Source organism: Mustelus asterias, unplaced genomic scaffold (genome assembly GCF_964213995.1).
Source record: "Mustelus asterias unplaced genomic scaffold, sMusAst1.hap1.1 HAP1_SCAFFOLD_1420, whole genome shotgun sequence".
Lineage (NCBI taxonomy): Eukaryota > Metazoa > Chordata > Chondrichthyes > Carcharhiniformes > Triakidae > Mustelus > Mustelus asterias.
Window position 1 is genome coordinate 23,518 of NW_027591365.1, and position 25,139 is coordinate 48,656.

The 25,139-nt window shown below is 44.7% G+C and overlaps 1 protein-coding gene across 1 annotated transcript in view; it reads left to right on the forward strand.

The window, feature by feature from the left end:
• Positions 1-25,139, forward strand: part of LOC144488260 (telomerase-binding protein EST1A-like) — a gene marked incomplete at its 5' end in the record, with an annotated part of 79,833 nt that overhangs the window by 22,873 nt on the left and 31,821 nt on the right. Inside the window, 2 exons of the mRNA XM_078206300.1 lie at positions 1,031-1,141; positions 14,232-14,453. Of these exons, the coding sequence (XP_078062426.1) occupies positions 1,031-1,141; positions 14,232-14,453 (333 nt within the window). The remainder of the gene's footprint in view (positions 1-1,030; positions 1,142-14,231; positions 14,454-25,139) is intronic.

Genomic DNA, 25,139 nt, shown 5'->3' on the forward strand with positions numbered 1-25,139 from the left:
CACTAGATGTCACTAGTTCACGAGGAATGTAATGTGGGATGGTTTTGAAGTGTTGATGAGCAGTCATTGTACTCTCAAAAGATTAAATTTCTCATTTAAAACAGGGTAAGGAATTTGATCATCTGGCAGTAAAAGCTGTAATTATAGTTTTGATGTTGAATTAATGCCAGAAAACTGCGAGAAATGGAAGCATTGTAACCTCTTTGGAGTTGGGCTGTAACATCTTCACCTAAGGGCGACATGGTGGCAGAGTAGTTAGCACTGCTGCTTCACAGTGCCAGGGACTGGGGTTCGATTCCGGCTTGGGTCATTGTCTGTGCAGAGTCTGCACGTTCTCTCCGTGTCTGCGTGGGTTTCCTCCGGGTGCTCCGGTTTCCTCCCACAGTCCGGAAGATATGCTGGTTAGGTGCGCTGGCCATGCTAAATTCTCCCTCAGTGTACCCGAACAGGCGTCGGATTGTGGCGACTGGGGGATTTTCACAGAAACTTCATTGCAGTGTTAATGTAAGCCAACTTGTGACTAATAAATAAACTTTAGCCTGAGCCATGTGGAGTACCACACAGATGGACATTTTCAGGTTGATATGGATTGTTGTTGTGATCCATGGTGTGTGAAGCCTTGGTTTGGTTTTAGTATTTGTAGCTAACTAACAACTCTCTCGTCATTAAGCAGCAATTGTCAGGATTGTTTTCTGTACACCCATGCTGATGAGGACATTCTAAAGCTGAACACTCGCACACCTCACAAAATAGCTAGGGGCCATGTCAGGGGTGTGGGAGGGCTGCTTTATTATACTTGTGTTGAGTCTGATAAATCTGAGCTCTGGTTCTCAGAGGGGTAAGCCAACTGTGGGGAGGGGGGGGGGGGGGAATGTCCAGCGGTTTTATGAAACTCAGATAATTTATGACTAATAGACTTCAGTGAAATGAAACAATTGTGGGAATGCTCAGTAATTGGGTTCAGCTGAGCTGTGTCTGTGTTTTAAACTGGTTTCATCTTTGCTCCTTTTATTTTTGTTTTTTTTAACAGAGACGGAAGCTGGATGCTGTATACTATTACATGAGGAGCCTAGCTGCCAGCAATCCAATTCTTACAGCTAGGGAGAGTCTGATGAGCCTCTTCGAAGAAACTAAGAGGAAGGTCAGTCTGTCACTCGGTGCAGGGAGCAAGCTGGCAGAGTTCTTTTGTGTGCGTGCGTGGGAGGGAGGAGGGAGAGAGCGAGTGGACGAGTTTGGCTTTTGCTAATGTTTACTGAGTCATAAACAGACCTTGGTGGCAGTGCTGGAAAGCTCTGTGAGATCTGTGACTTGTCTAGATCAGAAAAACAAGTCGTATGGGCCGTGTGAAAATGACCATTCATGCCTTCTGCACGACTGTGATGGCAAGCTTGGCAAATGAACAAACTAGGATCAAAGCCTCACTACTCTCTCAGAAAATAAACAGAATAAACTGTACTTGAATACATTGGAGAGGTTTAAAAGGCTGCACTCACTGCAGGTCACATCTCAGGATTACACAGGGATATGTTGCATATTTAAAAAAAATGTAGCTTCATGAAAACTTCTTAAAACTTAACCATATATCAAAAAGATGAAATCCAGAATACAGCTAAATGTGCAGCTGAATATTTAGTCCCTGGTGGGACGATTAACACTTTCCCAGTTTGTTGTAGAGGGGTGGGAGGAGGTTCATGTGAAGCATAAACACCAGTGTGGAGTAGCTGGGCTGAGTGTTTAGTTTCTGTGCTTCACATCCTGTGTAATTCAGTGTTGATCATCCTCTAGCTTTCACACTGCATACAGAGTTCCCTTGGATGCGCAATATTTACTGAATTTAATTACATAACCGATGAACAAGAATGCTTTATGGAACAAAAAAAGACAACGAGTCTCACCTCTTGCTGATAAAAATCAATCCCACCAACAAAGCTCCATCAAACATTCCCAGGACAAGTACAGCACGGGGTTAGATACAGAGTAAAGCTCCCTCTACACTGTCCCCATCAAACGCTCCCGGGACAGGTACAGCACGGGGTTAGATACAGAGTAAAGCTCCCTCTACACTGTCCCCATCAAACACTCCCAGGACAGGTACAGCACAGGGTTAGATACAGAGTAAAGCTCCCTATCAAACATAGGGCTCCCTATCAAACAAAGCTCCCTATCAAACTGTCCCCATCAAACATAGTAAGAAGTCTCACAACACCAGGTTAAAGTCCAACAGGTTTATTTGGTAGCAAATAGCATAAGCTTTCGGAGCACAGCTCCTTCATCAGATGGAGTGGATATCTGTTCTCCAACAGTGCACAGACACACAAATCAAGTTACAGAATACTAATTAGAATGCAAATCTCTACAGCCAGCGATCGCGCATATCGACACAGACATCAAGTTTCTACAAACATGCAAGAAAGCAGACAAGATACCGAAAGGACTCCTTACCTGGCTGGCTGTAGAGATTTGCATTCTAATTAGTATTCTGTAACTTGATTTCTGTGTCTGTGCACTGTTGGAGAACAGATTTCCACTCCATCTGATGAAGGGGCAGTGCTCCGAAAGCTTATGGTATTTGCTACCAAATAAACCTGTTGGACTTTAACCTGGTGTTGTGAGACTTCTTACTGTGCTTACCCCAGTCCAACGCCGGCATCTCCACATCATACCCATAAAACATTCCCAGGACAAGTACAGCACGGGGTTAGATACAGAGTAAAGCTCCCTCTTCACTGTCCCCATCAAACACTCCCAGGACAGGTACAGCATGGGGTTAGATACAGAGTAAAGCTCCCTCTACACTGTCCCCATCAAACACTCCCAGGACAGGTATAGCACGGGGTAAGATACAGAATAAAGCTCCCTCTACACTGTCCCCATCAAACCCTCCCAGGACAGGTACAGCACGGGGTTAGATACAGAGTAAAGCTCCCTCTACACTGTCTCCCATCAAACACTCCCAGGACAGGTACAGCACGGGGTTAGATACAGAGTAAAGCTCCCCCTACACTGTCCCCATCAAACACTCCCAGGACAGGTACAGCACGGGGTTAGATACAGAGTAAAGCTCCCTCTACACTGTCCCCATCAAACACTCCCAGGACAGGTACAGCACGGGGTTAGATACAGAGTAAAGCTCCCTCTACACTGTCCCCATCAAACACTCCCAGGACAGGTACAGCACGGGGTTAGATACAGAGTAAAGCTCCCTCTACACTGTCCCCATCAATGACTCTGCCTCAAAATTAAAAGCATTGTTTTGTCAATCATGAGGATGATTTTGGATCTGAATGGAAGTTACCCTGAGATGCTCTCAACTTTTGACACAGGTGTTTTCTCTCCTCAATTTGAGTTACACAGAGGTAAAAAATCAGAATGAAACCATTACACCATCGAGTCTGCATCAGAATATTACCAGACTCAATATGTTAGATTATGAAGAGAGATTCCATGGACTAACCATATATTTATTGAATGTAGGATGAGTTATGGACATTTGGTTGATATTTTAAGGATTTTGAAAGGAATTGAAAGGGTAGTTAGATTCTACCATAAGCTGAATAAGTTTCTCTCTTTGACAAGTGGGCATAATTATAAAATTCAACCAGGTCGTTCAAAAGAAAGTTAGAAACAACTTCTTCACATAAAGGGTAGTAGCAGTATGGAACTATCTCCCACCAAAAGTTAATTGAGTTTAAAATTTTGGTGGGCAGAACTTTGCTAAGCAAGGGTATATGGCAAAAAAAACAGCAAGGGACAGCAAACGCTGGTAGGAGAGGTTTATAGGCTATTGAGTCGTAATGCAAGGCATGGTATAAATCAGGAAATTAGAGGTGCGGGTAACACGGGAATGCACGGTAACACGGGAATGCACGGTAACACGGGAATGCACGGTAACACGGGAACACGGGAATGCACGGTAACACGGGAATGCACGGTAACACGGGAATGCACGGTAACACGGGAATGCACGGTAACACGGGAATGCACGGTAACACGGGAATGCACGGTAACACAGGAATGCTGTAATCACGGAGGACTTCAATTCACGTATCGACCCAGGAAGCCAAATTAACACTGATTCTGAGGGGATGAAATTACTGAAATGTACGCAAGGTGGTTTTCTCAAATAGTATGCTGAGGATCCAGTTAGAGAATAGGATATTTTAAATCTTGTATTGTGCAATGGGAAAGGGCTAATAAATAATCTTGCTATATTGCTGTCTTTAGGGAAGATTGAGCATAATATGATAGAATTTTACATGAAGTTTGAAAGTGATGTTGTACAATCCAAATCTCAGGTCTTTTATTCATTCGTTTGTGGGACATGGGCGTCACTGGCTGGGCCAGCATTTACTGCCCATCCCTAGTTGCCAGAGGGCAGTTGAGAGTCAACCACATTGTTGTGGCTCTGCAGTCACAGGTAGGCCAGACTGGGTAAGGATGGCAGATTTCCTTCCTTAAAGGACATTAGTGAACCAGATGGGTTTTTCCGACAATTGACAATGGTTTCATGGTCATCAGTAGATTCTTAATTCCAGATTTTTAAAATTGAATTCAAGTTCCACTATCTGCCGTTGGTGGGATTCGGACGTGGGTCCCCAGAACATTAGCTGAGATTCTGAATTAATAGTCTCGCGATAATGCTACTAGGCCATCGCCTCCCCCTTAATGTGAACAAAGATGAGGGTATGAGGGGCAAAGTTGGCTGAGGCCGATTGGGGAACTACATTGAGGTATGATAAAAGCAAAATACTGCAGATGCTGGAAATTGAAACAAAAACAGAAAATGCTGCACAACCTCAACAGGTCTGACAGCATCTGGGGGGAGAACAGAGCCAATGTTTCAAGCCTGGTTGAGTTTTCATCAGAGCTCTGTAATATATCTAATATTTTCAAGTTTGCTGATGACAAAACTTGGCAGGAATGGGAGTTGTGAGGATGATGCAGAAGCTTCAAGGAGATTTAGACAGATGAAGTGAGTTAGCAAGAACATGGCAGATGGAATATAATGTGGAAAAAGCAAGGATATTGTAGCCAAAGAGGAACTGCAGCAAAGGTTCACCAGATTAATCCTATGGATGGTGTGATTGTCCTTGGAGGAATGATTGAGGTGTCCGATTCTCTAATAATGAGGTGAACTCATTGAAGAGTGCAAAATTCTTACAGGTATTGACAGAGTAGAAAGAAGCATGTTCTGGCTGGGGGGGGGGGATCTATAATCAGGGATACAGACTCAGAATACGAGGTAGGCCATTTCGGACTGAGATGAGGAGGAATTTCTTCAGAGGGTGACAAATCTGTGGAATTCTTTACCCCAGAGGGCTGTGGAGACTCGGTCATCAAGTCGGTTCAAAGCAGAGATGGCGAGATTTCTCCATACCAATGACATCAACGGACATTGAATAGTGCAGGAAGATGACATGGAGGTAGAAATCTGCCATGATGTAGTTAAATATGGAGCAGGCACGAGGGGCCGAGTGGCCTACTCCTGCTTCCATGTTCCTGTGTTCCTATAAGGGATGTGGAGCAAATGCAGGTGGATGGATGAATGCAGATTAACTAAAATTTAATTTCATGGCAGAGCAGACCTGAAGGACTAATGGTCTACTCTTGTTCTAACGTTCCTTGCTGCATTGTAGGAAATTCTGTTTCCAATTTTGAGTTTGAATGACCTTTTATTGTTAGTTAAACTGGAAACTCTGAGCACCTGCCTTAACAGATCAACAGCTTGCACCAGCTTAGATTTGTACCATTCTTTCTTGGTGATGGATTTAAAAGTCCAATTTTGGCCTCCGTGGTTATTAGATCATCGCTTCTAACAAACATGCGGCCCCTGGCTCTGCAGTGTGGTAACATTTAATTCTCAGTGACTGTCACTCAGTAACTTTCCTCAGTAACTTGCTCTCTCTTTTATGAATATCTGACATAAGGTGCATAGCATTCAGAGAATTTGAGGTTTTCAGGCAGACTGATGTTTAAAATGAGCAAAGCCGCAGTACTTCTGCTGAGGAAGGCTGCCTTCCAGTTTGAATCTGAACTGCAGGACAGTTGCAGACCAGAGCTCGGCTCACTGACCGCTTAAACTCACTGCTCCCTCTGCTGTGACACGCAGTGTGTCAGTATTTTACTGCACAGTTCACACTGAGGATCTTCAAATAGTAACCGTGACAGAACCCATTCATCAATTCCTTCAAAAAGACCCCTGGCTATCTCCTGAGATTAATATAATCCACTCTAGGATTTCCTCAATGCATGTGAGTGCCATAAGCACCAGATTGTGTGTGACAGTATCAATACTAATGGCAGCAAAGAGCAATTTAGCCGTTGGTTTAAGCTGATTAAACTGTCCTCTCACACACACACTCTTATGCAGCAACGTTTGCTCCCTGGTTTGGTGGTGGCTGGTTTGGATGTTTGAACTGGTCTTCAGCAGAAGTTTATTGAGCCCAGTAAGATCTGTGTTGGAATTCGTCAACCTACTTTCCCTCTCCATCCCAATCTGGTTGACTGTCTGCTGCTTCACACCATGTGTAAGTTTTGTACTGGCATTCCTGTCCTTCCTGTTCTCCCCCAGCCCAGTCCAAATGTCTGTGAGATTCTCACTAAGGGAACTGCTGTGTTAGTGATCTGTTCTTCTGTTCTACTGGCAGTATGGCTGGGAAACAAAGTGATTGCTTTCCATCCAGTTTATTTTTCTTTACCTTGGCAGGGTGCAGGGCCAGTGTAACACTTATCTCTCCGCTGTCTAGTCCCTCTCTGTTATTCCACATCATGGGTGGGATTCTCCCAAAAGAATTCTGTCGAATTCGTGTAAAAACTGGAGTAAATCACGCTGGTCTTTTCAGCGAGAGTTTAAAAAAGAATCTCCCTCACTCTGTGCACTGCTGAGTGCACTAGCATGAATCGTGTTAAAATGCTGGAGGCAGGACCTATCCCCATTGGAGAGACCGGCAGCATAGCGCTGAGTGGGCCACTGCACATGCCCCCCAACCCCCTCCCCCACCGCCCCAAAAAAACCCAGGAGTCCCCACCCCGCACCCTGATGGCCAACTCTGATCGCTGACCTCCCACTCTCCCCCACCGATCGTGATTGCAGAGTGGCAGCGGAACCCCCCACACCCTCCGATCACCCTCACCCCCTCCGATCATCCCCATCAGGCCCTGCTCCCCATTAGGCCCACCCCCTTAGCACTGCCCCATGCCTGGTGGGCAGTGCCAAAGTGCCCCCTGAGCATTGACATTTTGCCTCTTGGGCAGTGCTGGGACTCAGGCTGGCACTGCCAAGGTGCCAACCCCCGACCCTCTGGGGGCCCTTCATTGCCCCACCCTGCATTCCAGTGGAGTTGGGCCGCCAGCTCCCCACAAGTGGAATGAAATACTTGTGGTGGGGGGAGAGGCTAGAGGGCCTGGAGATTTCAGTCCCAGGCCCACTAATGCTATGTAAAATATATTGACATGCACATCTGGATAATTTATTCAGCTCTGTGCCAGAAATTGGCGAAACAGCCCCGCTAGAGTCTCCCACTGTGCTAAAAAAGCAGCGCCTCTCCACACACACCCCCCCTCCCCCCCCATATCATGCATCGCACAATGAAATTATGTGTTCAATATTATAACTATTTTCATCATTTTTCATTAAACCTCTTTGTCGCAGCTATGGTCAAGGATTTAAATGAACAGAGAATCCCTCTTCCTGATTGTTCCTGTCTCAGAGGTTTCCAAGGTGGGACACTCACTCTGGTGTGGAATAGGATGAACCAACAGGTCATTTTCTTTATGCTATCATCCCCTGTACGGCTGTTCTTCATTCTACAAACAGGAAGTATATACCTGTTGTTTGAAGGCTTTGTGAGGGTAGGTAGAATGTGCTATGTCGGCACAGCATGTTTAAGCAGGCAGAGCACACTGTGCTCCTGCTGTCCTTACTCTTTGTTTAGATGACCAGAATCACACTGTTTGACCAGCTGTCTCTAATACTTCACAGGGAGTAGCTGCCAACATGCTTCCAGCACACTGCTTCGTGGTTAGTGGACAGAGAGCAGCATTGCTGATCTTTGTGTTCAGCGGTCGGGCACTAGTGATGCTCTCAGTGTGTGCTTGGGGTTGAGGTGTGGGATAGGGACAGGAAGATGAAGAACACAAGGCAGGACAAGGTAATGTTAGTGGAGTTGTGGGATATTGAGCACTTGTCAATTAGCCAGGCCTCTGTGCTGGATGGTGGAATTCTGTTTGTATAACATTTTGGAATATGAAAAGTGTTACCATTGTATTTTCCAACACTACAGTATGGGAATTCATGGTCAAACTTCCAGTTCTCAGCGAACAAAGAAAAGTACAGAACAGGAATAGGCCCTTCGGCCCTCCAAGCTCGTACCAATCGTGATGCCCCAACTAAACTAAAAAAAACCCTTCTGCCCTTACTTGGTCCATAGTGAGGAAGGGTGTCGTAGTTTGCAGGAAGACTTAGACAGGTTGCAAAGTTGGGCCGAGAGGTGGCGGATGGAGTTTAATGCGGAGAAGTGTGAGGTAATTCACTTTGGTAGGAATAACAGATGTGTTGAGTATAGGGCTAACGGGAGGACTTTGAATAGTGTGGAGGAGCAGAGGGATCTAGGTGTATGTGTGCATAGATCCCTGAAAGTTGGGAATCAAGTAGATAAGGTTGTTAAGAAGGCATATGGTGTCTTGGCGTTTATTGGTAGGGGGATTGAATTTAGGAGTCGTAGCGTTATGTTGCAACTGTACACAACTCTGGTGCGGCCGCACTTGGAGTACTGTGTGCAGTTCTGGTCCCCACATTACAGGAAGGATGTGGAGGCTTTGGAGAGGGTGCAGAGGAGGTTTACCAGGATGTTGCCTGGTATGGAGGGGAGATCCTATGAGGAGAGGCTGAGGGATTTGGGATTGTTTTCGCTGGAAAGGCGGCGGCTAAGAGGGGATCTTATTGAAACATATAAGATGATTAGAGGTTTAGATAGGGTGGATAGTGATAGCCTTTTTCCTCTGATGGAGAAATCCAGCACGAGGGGGCATGGCTTTAAATTGAGGGGGGGTAGTTATAGAACCGATGTCAGGGGTAGGTTCTTTACCCAGAGGGTGGTGAGGGATTGGAATGCCCTGCCAGCATCAGTAGTAAATGCGCCTAGTTTGGGGGCGTTTAAGAGATCCGTAGATAGGTTCATGGACGAAAAGAAATTGGTTTAGGTTGGAGGGTCACAGTTTTTTTTTTACTGGTCGGTGCAACATCGTGGGCCGAAGGGCCTGTTCTGCGCTGTAATGTTCTATGTTCTATGTTCTATATTCCTTAGAATTGAGACATTCAAGAGGGCAAGTGGGCCATGTGGCAGCCTCTTGTACTGTAATAATTCTGTGATTCTACTGTCTTTTGAGGAAGAGTGTTCCAAAGTCTCATGGCCCTCTGAGAGAATAAATTTCTCCTCATCTCTATCTTAAAATGAGCAATCTGTTATTTTTAAACAGAGACCTCCTAGTTCTAGATTCTCCCACAAGGGGAAACATCCTCTCTACATCCACTCTGTCAGTATCTTTCAGGATCTTAAAGGCTTCAATCAAGTTGCTGCTTCTTCTAAACTTTAGAGAATACAAGCCTAACCTGTCTAACCTTTCCTCAGAAGACAACCCGCCCATTCCAGGTATTCTTCTAATAAACCTTTTTTGAACTGCTAACACACTTGCATCTAAACAAGGAGACCAATACGGCACGGTAGCACAGTGGTTAGCACTGCTGCTTCACAGCTCCAGGGTCCCGGGTTCGATTCCCGGCTCGGGTCACTGTCTGTGTGGAGTTTGCACATTCTCCTCGTGTCTGCGTGGGTTTCCTCCGGGTGCTCCGGTTTCCTCCCACAGTCCAAAGATGTGCGGGTTAGGTTGATTGGCCAGGTTAGAAAATTGCCCCTTAGAGTCCTGGGATGTGTAGGTTAGAGGGATTAGCGGGTAAAATATGTGGGGGTAGGGCCTGGGTGGGATTGTGGTCGGTGCAGACTCGATGGGCCGAATGGCCTCCTTCTGCACTGTAGGGTTTCTATGATTTCTATGATAATACTGCATGCAGAACTCCAGATGTGGCCTCACCAATGTCCTGTACAACTGAAGCATAAACTCTCTACTTTTGTACTCAATTCTCCTCGCAGTAAAGGAAAACATTCTATTAACCTATTTAGTTACTTGCTGTACCTGTATATTAGTCTTTTGTAATTCATGCACTAAGACACCCAGATCCCTCAAGATCTCAGAGCTCTGCAGTCTCTCACTATTTAGGCAATAAGTTTCTTTTTTATTTTCCTCCCAAAATGGACCATTTCACATTTTCCACATTCTACTCCGTTTTCCAGATCTTTGCCTCCTCACTTAACCTATCCATGCCCCTTTGTATCTTCCTTGTGTCCTCTTCACAATTTATTTTCTTAGCTATCTTTGTGTCATCAGCAAATTTGGCAATAATACCATTGGTCCCTTCATCCAAATCATTTATGTAAATTCTAAAAAGGCCCCAGCACTGATCCCTGTAGCACGTCACTCATTGCATCCTGCCACCCAGAAAAAGACCAATTTATGCCTACTGTTTCCTGTTAACTGGCCAATCTTCTAGTCATGCCAATATATTACCCCCTACACCAAGAGCTTTTACTTTCTGCAATAACCTTTGATGTGGCACCATATCTGACGCCATGTGGAAATCGCAGTTCAGTACATCCACGTGTTCCCCTTTATCCACAGCACATGTTACTTCAAACAACTCCAATAAATTGGTTAAATATGATTTTCCTTTCACAAAACCATGTTGAATTTGCCTGATTGCCTTGGATTTTTCTAAGTGCCCTGTTATAACATCTTTAATAATAGTTTCTAATGATAGTCGTTAAGCTAACTGGCCTAAAGTTTCCCATTCTCTCTCCTCCCCCCCCCCTTTTTGAATAGTGGAGTTATATTCGCTATTTTCCAATCTAATAGAACCTTCCCCGAGTTGAGGGAATTTTGCAAAATTAAAACCAACACATCAACTATCTCACTAGCATCTTCTTTTAAGACCTTAGGATGAAGTCCATCTGGACCTGGTGATTTGTCAGCCCGCAGCCCCAGCTATTTGCTCAATATCACTTCCGTGATGATTGAAATGTTCCTGAGTTCCTCCTTCCCTTCCATTTCTTGATTTACAGTTATTTCTGTTACTTGTATCCTCTCGTGAAGGCTGATGCAAAATACCTGTTCAATTCATCTGCCACCTCCCTACTTTCCCTTATCAATTCCCCAATTGGACTTTTCTTATTTAAATGTCTATAGAAGCTCTTAATGTCTGCCTTTGAATGTCCAGATGTGGAAATGCCGGCGTTGGACTGGGGTAAACACAGCATCTGACGAAGGAGCAGCGCTCCGAAAGCTGGTGGCGTTTGCTACCAAATAAATCTGTTGGACTTTAACCTGGTGTTGTTAGACTCCTTACTGTTTAAATTTCCAGCCATCTTTTTCTCATGCTACAATTTTTCCCTTCCTACTAATCTTTTTGTCATTATTTGCTGTTCTTTATATTCTGTCTAATCTTCTGACCTATCACCTGTTTTTGTGCAATTATCTGCTTTTCCTTTAAGTTTGATGCTACTTTAAACTTTTTTTAGGTAACCATGGATGGCGAGTCCTCCCTTGGAATTTTTCTTGTTGGAATGTTTCTACAATATTCTGTGTGTGCTGAAATACCCCCTTAAATGTCTGCCACTCTTTCCAAAAATGACTGCTAACTAAATCCCATTTGCCAGTTCACTTTAGCTAGCTCTGCTTTCTCAAAATTGCCCTTATTTAAATTTAAAATACTGGTTTTCGATGCACTCTTCTCTCCCTCAAACTGAATGTAAAATTGAATTATGTGATAATTGCTGCTATCTATGGGTGCCTTCCTCGAGGTTGTCAATTAATCCCATCCCATTGAACAATAACAGATCTAATATTGCTTGGCTCCAGTGCATGCTGTTCTTAAAAAAAAAAACTCCTCATCTACGCTACCTTCCACATCTGATTTTTCCGGTTAATACGAAGATCAAAATCCCCCATGATTATCGCTGAACCTTTCTGACAAGCTCCCATTAGCTCTTTTTTCATACTCTGTCCTGTTGGTTATAATTAGAGGGCCTGTACACCCCTCCCACAATTGACTTCTTGCCTTTATCATTTCTTATCTCTACCAAAACCACTACTCCAGCCTAGTTTCCTGAATTTAGCTCAACCCTCTCTATTGTGCTAATGCCATCATTAATTAAACGAGCTACCCTTTCACATTTTCTTCACCTTCTGTCCTTCCTAAATGTCACATACCCCTCAATATTCAGGTCCCAATCTATGTCATCCTGTAGCCATGTCTCTAGAATGGCTATTGGATTGAAAATAATTTCTATTTGCATTATCTGGTCGAGAGCTTCAAGTTTTTAGGTGTCCAGATCACCAACAACCTGTCCTGGTCCCCCCCATGCTGACACTATAGTTAAGAAAGCCCACCAACGCCTCTACTTTCTCAGAAGGCTAAGGAAATTTGGCGTGTCAGCTACGACTCTCACCAACGTTTACAGATGCACCATAGAAAGCATTCTTCCTGGTTGTATCACAGTTTGGTATGGCTCCTGTTTCCTTCGCAAGGAACTACAAAGGGTCCAAAATTTGATCCCTTGCCCCCCCCCACTATTTAGTTTAAAACCCTCTTTACTTCCCTGGTTATGAGGCTCACTAGAACATCAGCCCCAGCACAGTTCAATGTAGACAGTCCCAATGGTACCGATCCCATTTTCCTCAGTATCGGTGCCAGTGCCCCATGAGCCGGAACACACTTCTCCCACACCAGTCTTTGAACAACCCATTCATTTCTCTAATCTTATTTGCCCTATGCTAAATTGCACATGGCTCAGGTAATGATCCAGAAATTATTACCTTTGAGGTTCTGCTTCTTAATTTGATGCCTAGCCCCTCATACTAACTATGCAGATTCCTTCCTTGTCCTATATCATTGGTACCTACATGGACCACTACCACTGGACCCTGCATTATGGAGAATTATGATATTGCATGTCTACACTTAGCTATTTTTAAGGATACTTTCTATCTTGCTTCAGTTATTTTTTGGGAGAGAGTGAAAGCCACCTTCAATAATTGGAATTCTTTCCCCTTCAGACCCACCTCACTAATGCAGTGTCTAGTTGCAGTCATGTCTGTGTCTGATCATTCTCCTCCTGTTCAGTGTCTCTGGCATTCTATTGGGATGAGGCCCACCCTACCATGATCTCTCTCTTACCCCCCCCCCCCCCCCCCCCCCCGGGGGAGGGCCAGCCTACCATGATCCCCCCCCCCAAAGGAGGTTCACCCTACCATGATCCCACCCCCCCCCCCCCCCCCCACCCCCCAAGGGAGGGCACGACCTGAGATTGATAGATTTGTGTTTTGACGAGTTACAGAATCATTGGATGGCAGAGCAGACTTGAAGGGACTAATGGGCCTGCTTCTGTTCCTATAACCTTTGCTTCGATGCTCTGGAACAATGATCCAGCCCCTCTCTTGAGAGGCTGTCTCATGTTGGTATTATGGGAAATGGAATAGATCTTAGACACAAGCTGTGTTAATACAGAGTATAGCTGAGACTCAACACAACACGAACATAAAGTGACAGGCCCAAGATCAGAGCAAAACCAGAGTTGGAGCAATTGTTCTTGAATCTTCTTGAATGGTGATTGTATTTCTTTGAGAAAGCCGTCTCCTTTAGTTTGTTGAGGAGAATTCCAGTGGAGAGTGCTGGACTGGCACTGGGTGATGATGTCTACTTTCTGTTTGACCATGTCATCTGTAAAGTTTCACTTTTACTTCATTGGGTGACTTTCTGAATGCAGAAAGATGATGGTCCCACAGTGCTCTTTGAGGGAGAACTGGGAAATTTTCTGGGTGTTTTGGCCAACTTTTATCCTTCAATCAACACCTAAAAACAGATGATTAGATTTGTGTTTAATTTCCATTTGTGATAACTTGCAAATTGAATGTTGTTTTTCCTAAATAACAACACACACAATGCATCGAATGTACTCCATTGAGTGGCGTATTCTGGGATGTCCTGAGCTTGTGAATGGTGCTATAGAGATACATGCTTCTTATGTCCGACACAGTGTTTCTCTGTCACCTCAGTGATTATGCATACTTCTTGTGCAGCAGATTCTTGGCTCCATGGAGTGTTTGTCTTTCTATTCCAGGCTGAGCAAGCTGAGTTCAAGAGGCAGCAAGAATCTGAACTCAGCCCAGGCCCCAGAGGCAAGGGCAGGAAGCAGACTCTTAGACAGGTTGGAGAAGACACCAGCCGGGTGGAGGTTTGGATCCGTGCCACTCACCCTCACGTGTCTCAGGGAAGTGAATCTGGCAGAGATGATGGAACTTCAGAACAGGATGAAGATCTTGGAAATCTCTCTCCCAGTGATGTAAGTACATTGATGTTGTCACCTCTGAGTAATGGATATTAAGGTGCAGGTCACTGGGAAAATAACCAGTTGGCTACTGAGCCAGAGTGTATGGTAGTCCCAGGAACTCGGCTACTTGTTTGCAAGACTGAGACTTGCTACCTTACCATTGGGTTTTATATCAATATAATATGTTTTGTGGCTTTTGTTATATGTCCCATTGTAATAGAGGAGCTTGAGCCCACCTCAGTGTCCTTGTTCACGAGTCACTGAAAACTGTTTTTAAACAGTGATCCCCTAGTTCTAGGTTCTCCCACAAGAGGAAGCATCCTCTCCACAGCCACTCTGTCAAAACCTCTCAGGGTTTTATTTGTTTCGATCAAGTCATCTCTTATTAAACAGCATGAGATAAAAGGCAAGCCTGTCTAACCTTTCCTCATAGATCATTCCCCATTCACCCCCCCCCTTCTCTCTCTTTCCCCCCCCCCCCCCCCCCCCCAAATCTCTGAAATTTTAAAACTGAACAAAAATCCCTAAAATGGCTGAATCTGTGTTTGTCAGTAAGCTAAAGGAGTATCAGGAAAACACTCGCGTTGTTGTTACTGGAGGTGCACTAACAACCCCTGTGGACTGCACAGGCCAAATTCAAAGAAAGTTATAGAAAGACCATCTGCATTTCATAATCCAGGCTGGTCAACAGTTGTCTACTCATCTGCTGAGATGTAGACCTCACAACCTTCCTTTCAGCACTAAATGATTGAGACATTTAACCATGGGGTTGGAATAAACATCTCTTGTCAAAGACGATATGAAGAGGTGGGAATGGTGTGACATTGGCTCTGGCTTGTGGAACCGTTAATATTGCCCTGTTGAATTCCAAAACTCAGTCTGCTATTTACCACCTAACTGGCAGCCTCACTGAAAAGGAGCTCTGGCCCAGGTTGAAACCCTGGCTCCATCTACATTGCCTCGGCTGGAAATTTGTGGCCTCACTTACAAGGTGGGTTAGTCTCTGTGTGCTTGTTCCATTGTTTAAAGCCAACACCACCGGAAAAGGGAATTATACAGCATCAGTTTTCAGCCTGCCAACCTCTGTGAAGGTCTAACTCATTGGACTTGATTCTGAACTTTGGAATCCACGTGAAACAATATTTCTTTTCTCTGTGGTCTTTGCACCGTAAATCTTTCTTTTCTCTGTCCCTCTTTTACCATACAAATGCACAGGGTGTGATCCATGTTTTGTGTGTGTTTATTCTATCTCAAGTTTGCCGAGGTTAAGGAGTTGGAAAAATACATCATTGTTTATAAAGAGAGAACCTATTCAAAATACCTTTTTGTTTTAGGATGGGTGGTAAGAGGAGAAATTAGTGGTGTTTAAATTAACCCCTGTTCTATCTGTAACATGTTTCATTCCAGTAACCAATTTAATGACCAACTTTTGCTGTACCATCTCCAAGATACGTGTATCCTGCTTTAGATACAATGACCAAAATGGTGCACAATATTTCAGGTGTGGTCTCGCCAAAGTCTCATACAAATGTAGTACATGCATAGTCCAATCCCCTTGCAATAAAGGCCAACCTGTAATTTACCTTCCGAATTGTTTGCTGTACCTGCATGATAACTTTGTGCTCTTCGTATGAGTACACCCTGAGCAGAGGTGGTGGTATTGTCACTGGACTAGTAACCCAGAGGCCCCACTGCAATGCTCTGGATTCAATCTGTGTTCAAATCCCACCACCTGCTGCAGATCCACTCTCTTAAGACTCGGTCTTTAGTGGTACTACCGAATCACTCTTGGTGATGGACATTGAAGATCCCAACCCAGAGTACATTTGGAGCCCTTGCTGTCCTCGGTGCTTCCTCCAAATGGTGTTCAATATGTTGTGGGGGTGAGAGGGGTGGTTACGGTACGTAGTAATCAGCAGGAAATTTCCTTGTTCATGTTTGACTTAATGCCATGAGACTTCATGAGGTCTGGAGTCAGTTTTGAGGATATGATTGCACTAGCAATTGCAGAGGAGATTCACCAGGAAGTTCCCTATGCTGTGACATAACTGAACAGTTAGCAGTTTTAGCAGACTTAAATCCCCAAGCCCAGATGCGATGTATCCAATCTGCTGTGTGATGCAAGGGAGGAGATTGCAGGGAGTCTGATGGTAATTTTCAAATCCTCTCTGGCCACAGAAGAGGTAAGAAGTCTCACAACACCAGGTTAAAGTCCAATATCACAGAAGAGGTGCCAGAGGACAGGAGGACGGCTAATGTGGTACCATTATTCAAGAAAGGAAGTGAGGATAACCTCGATAGTTACAGGCCAGTGAGTGCTGTTAACCACTGAGAGGCCCCTTACCATCATCTTCGGCCCATATATCAGAATACCATCTATGGCAGCAGCATGCTTACAACGCTGGGACCACCTTTGTCAGCATATTCTTACAACATAGGGTACAGACAATCTGAACAGCAGGGCAATGCTGATGTGCTTTCTTCCTGGAGGAACGGCTGTTCCCGATTGGCATTTGAAAATTATGTATTTTCACCCAAATGATAAAGTACCTGTAACAGTGACTTAGGTTTGAAATGTCATAAGAAACGACTCAGTAAAGTAATGGATTGAGTCTTATGAGGGAAGATTATTCATAGAAATCAGCCTGATTTGCATCCCTACCTGTCAAGGAGGTGGGAGTTGTCCATAACGGATGGATATCTTTTGAGGGGCTTGAGAGTGGTTATTCCTCCCATGTCACGTGGGAAGGTGCTGGATCAAGTGCACCAAGGGCATCTGGGGGTGGTGCGGATGAAAGAGATTGCAAGGAGCTATTTCTGGGGGCCAGGCATTGACCCGCAGATCGAGGAGAAGGCAGGTGCTTCTGAATCCTGTGCGGTAATGCAGAAAGCACTGCTGTTGTCGCCCCTCCACCCGTGGGAATGGCCTGAAGCTCCTTGGCAAAGGATTGATGTAGACTTTGCAGATCCAGTGGAAAGGAAGATGTTATTGATGGTGGTCGATGCCCCATCGAAATGCACAGAAGTAGCAATTATGAAGTCTATGTCCGCAGAGGCAACTATAAAGCGACTCGATGAGTTGTTTGCTCGATTTGGAAGCCATGATCAGTTACTGAGCGACAACGGGTCACAGTTTGTGGCGAAGGAATTTGTGGACTACCTCGACCACCAAGGAGTCTGACTGGTGAAGTGAGCTCCATACCACCCAGGAAAAATGGCCAAACCAAAGCTTTGTCCAGACCTTAAAAGGCGCTAAAGGTTTCGCAAAGAGGGGGTTCCCTTGGAAAGCATGTGAATCGATTCTTAAGCACATATCGTAAGAAACCTTATGCAATAACCCGATGTACACTGGCGTCACTTATGTTTGCCCGCAGATTGAAAACCACTTTTGACCTGATGCGGCCAGAGGAGATGAGAAGTGGTAACAAAGAACCAAGAAGGGCCGATGGCCCAAAAGGAGCGAAAGACAAGGAAGTTCAGGAAGGGAGAAACCGTGTTGGTGAGGAACTACATGGCGAGGGAGAAATGGGTTCCTGCAACAGTGGTGGCCCAGACATGGCCAGTGTCACACACTGTTCAGACACAGGATGAGTAGGTCTGGAGGAGGCACCCAGATCAGCTGGTGGCCGCTTCACATCAAAGCAGGAAAGTCCTCCCTAATCTGAAATTGTTGCAAAAACTGCCTAGTGTTCCTGAAACTGAGGGAGTTCTGACTGGAGAGGAAATGGTAGCAGAAGCTACTGATATCAGTAACCAGACAAGAGAAGAAGATTGAGAGCTTCTGGAAATGCAGGGAAGAACGGCCGTGAAGATCTCTGTGGCAAGATGACCGTCCAGGAACCGTTGTCTTCCAGATAGACTGATTATGTCTATGTAGACTCTTTAGTGGACATTGATATTACCATTCACAGTTGATTATGTTTTTTGTGTGTAGTTGAATTGTGTTTAAAAATATGTCACAAATGTGAATGTTATATAGGAGGTTTGAAGTAATAGGGGAAGAGTTATGTAGTTATGTATGTTGGGTGATGCCTCTTTAAGAGAACAGGTCAGGTAACCTGGGACTTTAGCCAGTCTGGTGCTGACTGTACCAGAAAGCAGATGTGTTAATCTACAGTTCCAGTAGTTTACTTGCAATGATCTCGTGGTCTTTTATTAGTCTTTATATCAGATCTCAAACATATCCTCCAAGTCACTCACTTGGAAATATATCACCATTTCTTCACTTTTGCTGGGTCAAAATCCTGGAACTCCCTTCCTAACAGCACAGTGTGGATCTAAACCTCAAGGACTGCAGCTCACTACTACCTTCTTGAAGCCAATTAGGGGTGGGTATTAAATGCTGGCGTGGCCAGCGAAGCCCACACCCTGTGAATGAATGAAAAAACCCGAGTCCCTCTGAACATTTACAAGTTTTGTGCAGGTTATATGGTGGGCGCAACACACCAGCCAACATGGTTCTGTCCTCACATGGTACCCTCAATAGGGAATGTGATTGAAATGTAATTGGTTTGTTTGTGTGGAGGTGTTTTTTTCTGAATCGTGCAGTGCATCCTATGTACAACAGTTTACAAAATCGAGACTTGCCTTGAACTACAACATAGTCAATGCCCAGGGTTATTCCCCAAGCTGCTGTTTGTATAGTAAATGTGTCTGTTAACCAATGTAACAATTATTGCAGCACACTGATTAAGAATGATCATTTATTCTGGTTGCGTCAGGCATGTAACAGCAATTATTTGACTGTTTCTCCTCTGCTGAAGGATTTCCACCTTTCCCACGGTTGTGACGAAAGAAAAGCAAACTTCAAACAAAGCCAAACATTAAAACCAAATCCCAATAAAAGCAGAGTCCATGTCTGGCATCAGTAGACGACTGCATGTGGAAATATTTTATACACGTAAATTTCTATTTTATTTCCTCCACTTGTGGGGCTGACATGCTCCTCCCACTCGAATAAAAAACATATGAACCATTTTGATTTCATGTTTACTCCGCAGAATGTCTGCACTTTATTCACATTCAATTATTCATTAACTTCTATAAAGGTTCAGTGTGTGTACTATACAAGTTGGTATAAGATGCTTAAGGGCGGCACAGTGGTTAGCACTGCTGCCTCACAGCTCCAGGGACCTGGGTTCAATTCTGCCTTGGGTCACTGTCTGTGTGGAGTCTGCACGTTCTCCCTGTGTCTGCATGGGTTTCCTCCGGGTGCTCCGGTTTCCTCCCACAGTCTGAAAGACATGCTGGTTAGGTGCATGCTAAATCCTCTCCCAGTGTACCCAAACAGACGGTGGAGTGTGGCAACTATGGGATTTTCACAGTAACTTCATTACAGTGTGAATGTAAGCCTGCTTGTGGCACTAATAAATAAACTTTAAACTTTATTTGATGGTATATTGTTTGATGCTGCAAATTGGGGCAACACAAATCATAACCACTCCACTGAATCTTTTATTGAAGCAGAGTGGGGGTTGGTGCAGAATGTGAAAGCGAGCAAGAAGTCTTTTTGTTCATTCATTAATTCCGAGGAGGTGGACATCACTGGTAAGTTCAGTACTTATCGCCCCTCCTAATTGCTTTTGAGAAGGTGGTGGTGAGCTTGTTTTGAGCCGCTGCACACTGTATGGTGAAGGTGTTTGCTGTTCGGAGGGAGTTCCAGCCTTTGAACCAGGCACAAGAAGGAATGCGATATAGTTCCAAGCCTGGAATCTATGTGGCTTGGAGAGAAACTTGGAGGCAGTAGTATTCGCATGTGTTTGCTCTTTTTGTCTCTCTATGTGGTAGAGATGACAGGTTTGGAAGGTGCTGTCAAAGGAGGCTTACCAAATCCTTACAGTGAATCTTGTAGATTTTACAGACAACTGCTACTGTGTGTTTATGTTAGAGGGGGTGAATGCTAAAGGATAGAATGCCAATCAAACAGGCAGCGTTGTACTGGATGGTGTTTAGCTTCTTGAGTGTTGTTGGAGCTGCATTCGTCCAGGCAATGGAGAATATTCCATCCCACTCCTGACCTATGCCTTGTTGATGGTGAAAAGGCTTTGGGGAGTCGGGATATAATTCTCATGCTATGGGAATTCCTGGTCTCTGACCTGCTCTTAGAGTAGTAGTGTTTGTATGAGTGGATGAATTGGGTTCCTTGTCAATAGTAACCTTCCAGGATGTTGATGAGGGGGAGTTCTGCAATAGCAGTATTATTGAACATTGAAGGGAGATGGTTAGATCTCCACTTGTTGGAGATGCTAATTATCTGGCTCGTACCGCCACTTCTTGTGTTTCATGGATGTTACTTGCTGCTCATCAGCCCAAGCCTGAATGTTGTGTCTTGCTGCATGCGTTAGTGTGGACAGCGTCAGTATCTGAGGAGTCTCAAAAGATGCTGAACATTTTGCAGTCATAGAGTTTTACAGCACAGAAAGAGGCCCTTCAGCCCATCATGTCCACGCCTGTCATCAAGCGCCTATCTATTCTAATCCCATTTTCCAGCACTTGGTCTGTAGCCTTGTGTACTGTGGCGTTTCAAGTGCTGATCTAAATGCTTCTTAACCGTCAAGGATTCCCGCCTTTACCACCCTTTCAGGCAGAGTTCCAGGTTCCCTACACGCTCTGGATGAAAAAGCTTTCCCTCACATCTATAAACCCCTTGCCCCTTATCTTAAATCTATGCCCCTGGTTATTGACCCCTCTGCTGAGGGGAAATGTTCCTTCCTATCCACCCTAACTCTGCTGCTCCTGATTTTATACACCACGATCAGGTCCCTCCTCAGCCTTCTCTGCTCTAAGGTAAACAACCCCAGACTATCCAGACTCTCTTGACAGCTGAAAAGCTCCAGCCCAGGCAACATCCTGGTGAATCTCCTCTGCACCTTCTCCAATACAATCACAACCTTCCTATAGTGTGGCAACCGCATAGTACTCCAGCTGTAGCCTAACCAGCGTTTTATACAGCTCCATCATAACAGCCCTGCTGTTATATTCTGTGTCTCGGTTAATAAAGGTAAGTATCCTATATGCCTTCTAAACCACCTTATCCACCTGGCCTGCTGTCTTCAGAGATCTATGGACATGCACCCCAAGATACTTCTCATCCTCTGTACTTCCTAGGGTCCGACCATTCACTGCATATTCCCTTGCCTTGTTTATCCTCTCATGAACTTCGAGCCAGACTCACTTTCCAAAGATAAGTGAGAGACTGCTGTGTACTGTATTTCACGGAGACGTTGCTCACTCCTGTTTCACCGGACTGTGCCCTACAACCAGAGGGCTTCACAATCCATCGAATGGACTACACAACGGCCTGAGGCAAGGCTCGGGGAGGTGGGGTCTGCTTCCTAATCAATACCTCGTGGTGCCTAGACGTAGCAACACTGGCAACTTTCTGCTCCCCAGACCTAGAATACCTGACGCTAAAATGCCGCCCCTACTACCTTCCACGGAGTTCACCTCCGTTATCCTGATGGCAGTTTACATCCCACCCCATGCGGACGTGAAGATCGTGCTGGACAAAATATACACCACGACAAACTAGCCTTGAGACAAAACATCCCGAGGCCTTGTTCATCATGGCCGGGGACTTCAATCAGACCAAGCTCAAGAGTGTACTACCAAGTTACCACCAACATGACTCCTGTTCCACCAGAGGCCCAAACATCCTCGACCGCTGCTACACAAATATCAAACATGCCGACCACTCTATCGCCCACCCACACTCTGGCAAATCAGACCACAAGTCTGTGCTCCTGCTCCCGGCTTACAAGCAAAAACTGAAGCGGGAGAATCCATCAAAGAAAGTAGTGCAATGTTGGTCTGAGAAATCGGATGGTCTCCTATGGGGCTGCTTGGAGTCAGTAGTCAGTATTTAAGAACTCTGTGACCAGCCTGAACAAGTACACCACTACAGTGACCAGCCTGAACAAGTACACCACTATAGTAAGTGTGTAGAAGACTGTGCGCCAAAGAAGCAAATCCATGCGTTCCCCAACCGGAAACCATGGATGAACAGGGATATCCACTGCTTGCTGAAGTCCAGGTCTGAGGCATTCAAGTCAAGTGACACTGACCGATACAAGAAAGCCAGATATGATCTAAGGAGATCCATCAAAGATGCCAAAAGACAGTACTGGACCAAGCGAGAGTCCTGGATGAACCTGTATCTGGGGTCACCATTGCAAATGTCGGTACCTAAGACAAACCAAGCAGCGTGCCTTAATGACTATCGGCCGGTGGCTCTGACATCCATCATTATGAAGTGCTTTGAAAGGCTAATCATGGCACGAATCAATTCCAGCCTTCTGGACTACCTGGATCCACTACAGTTTGCCTATCGCCGCAACAGGTCCACAGCAGGCATCAGCTCCCTGGCCCTGCACTCAACCCTGGAATGCCTAGATAACAAGGACACCTATTCGGACTCCTATTTATTGACTACAGCTCAGCCTTCAACACCATTATTCCCAAGAAACTCATCTCCAAATTCTGTGGGCTGGGCCTCGGCTCCTCCCTCTGTGACTGGATCCTGAACTTCCTAACTTGCAGACCACAATCAGTAAGGATAGGCAACAACACCACCTCCACGATCATCCTCAACACCGGTGCCCCACAAGGCTGTGTTCTGAGCCCCCTACTATACTCCTTATACACCTATGACTGTTTGGCCAAATTCCCCTCCAATTCGATTTTCAAGTTTGCTGACGACACCACTGTAGTGGGTCAGATCTCAAACAATGACGAGACAGAGTACAGGAATGAGATAGAGAATCTGGTGAACTGGTGCGGCAACAATAATCTCTCCCTCAATGTCAACAAAACAAAGGAGATTGTCATTGACTTCAGGAAGCGTAAAGGAGAACATGCCCCTGTCTACATCAATGGGGACGAAGTAGAAAGGGTCGAGAGCTTCAAGTTTTGAAGTGTCTAGATCACCAACAACCTGTCCTGGTCCCCCCATGCTGACACTATAGTTAAGAAAGCCCACCAACGCCTCTACTTTCTCAGAAGACTAAGGAAATTCGGCATGTCAGCTACGACTCTCACCAACTTTTACAGATGCACCACAGAAAACATTCTTTCTGATTGTATCACAGCTTGGTATGGCTCCTGCTCTGCCCAAGACTGCAAGGAACTACCAAAGGTCATGAATGTAGCCCAATCCATCACGCAAACCAGCCTCCCATCCATTGACTCTGTCTACACTTCCTGCTGCCTCGGCAAAGCAGCCAGCATAATTAAGGACTCCAAGCACCCCGGACATTCTCTCTTCCACCTTCTTCCATCGGGAAAAAGATAGAAAAGTCTGAGGTCACGTATCAACCGACTCGAGAACAGTTTCTTCCCTGCTGCTGTCAGACTTTTGAATGGACTTACCTTGCATTAAGTTGATCTTTTTCTTTGACTGTAACACTACATTCTGCACTCTCGTTTCCTTCTCTATGAACGGTATGCTTTGTCTGTATAGCACGCAAGAAACAATACTTTTCACTATGTTAATACATATGACAATAAATCAAAAATACATCACCTCACACCTTTCAGGGTTAAATTCCATTTGCCACTCTTCTGCCCATCTAACAGCCCGTTAATAATATCCTGTAATCTAAGGCTTTGCTCCTCACTATTTACCACACTTATCAATTTTTTGGATCATCTGTGAACTTACTGATACCTCCCCCATTCACGTCTAGATCATTAGCGTACACTACAAACAACAAGGGAGCCAGCACCGATCCCTGTGGAACACCACTGGACACAGGCTTCCAGTCACAAAAACAACCTTCGACCAGCACCCTCTGCCTCCTGCCACGAAGCCAATTTCGGATCAATTTTGCCGAATTGCTCTGGATCCCACGGGTTCTTAACCTTCTCCATCAGCCTCCCATGTGGACCCTTGTCAAAAGCCTTACTGAAGTCCATGTCGACTACAACAACTGCACTGCCCTCCTCTCAAAATTCAATCAAATTTGTAAGACATGATCTCCCTTTGACAAAATCATGCTGATTATCTTTGATTAATCCTTGCCTCCCCAAGTGGAGATTAATTCTGTCCCTTTGAATTTTTTTCTAAAGTTCTGTATCACTGAAGTTAATGATGATTCTTACCTCTAATCTTATGATGGAGGGAAGGTCATTGCTGAAACAGTTGAAGATGGTTAGGCCTAAACTACCCTGAAAACCCCTGAAGGAATGCCTCGGGACTAAGTTGATTGACATCCAACAACTACAGCCATCTTCCATTGTGCTGGGTGTGATTCCAACCAGTGGAGAGTTTTCCCCATGGGGAAATGACATTCTAAATTATTGAATTGACATTTTAAAATGCTATTCACATGTTATATTGAGTTTTGTGCAGCAATACTAAAATAACATCGCCAGCTAATACTCAAATCACACCAACTAATACTCGTCACACCAACTAATACTCAAATCACATCAATTGATACTAAAATCACACTAACTAATACTAAAATCACACCAACTATTACTAAAATCACACCAACTATTACTAAAATCACACCAACTAATACTAAAATCACAACTAATACTAAAATCACAACTAATACTAAAATCACAACTAATACTAAAATCACAACAACTAATACTAAAATCACAACAACTAATACTAAAATCACAACTACTATTACTAAAATCGCAACTAATACTCAAATAACACCGCCAAGTAATTCGGAAATCACCAACTAA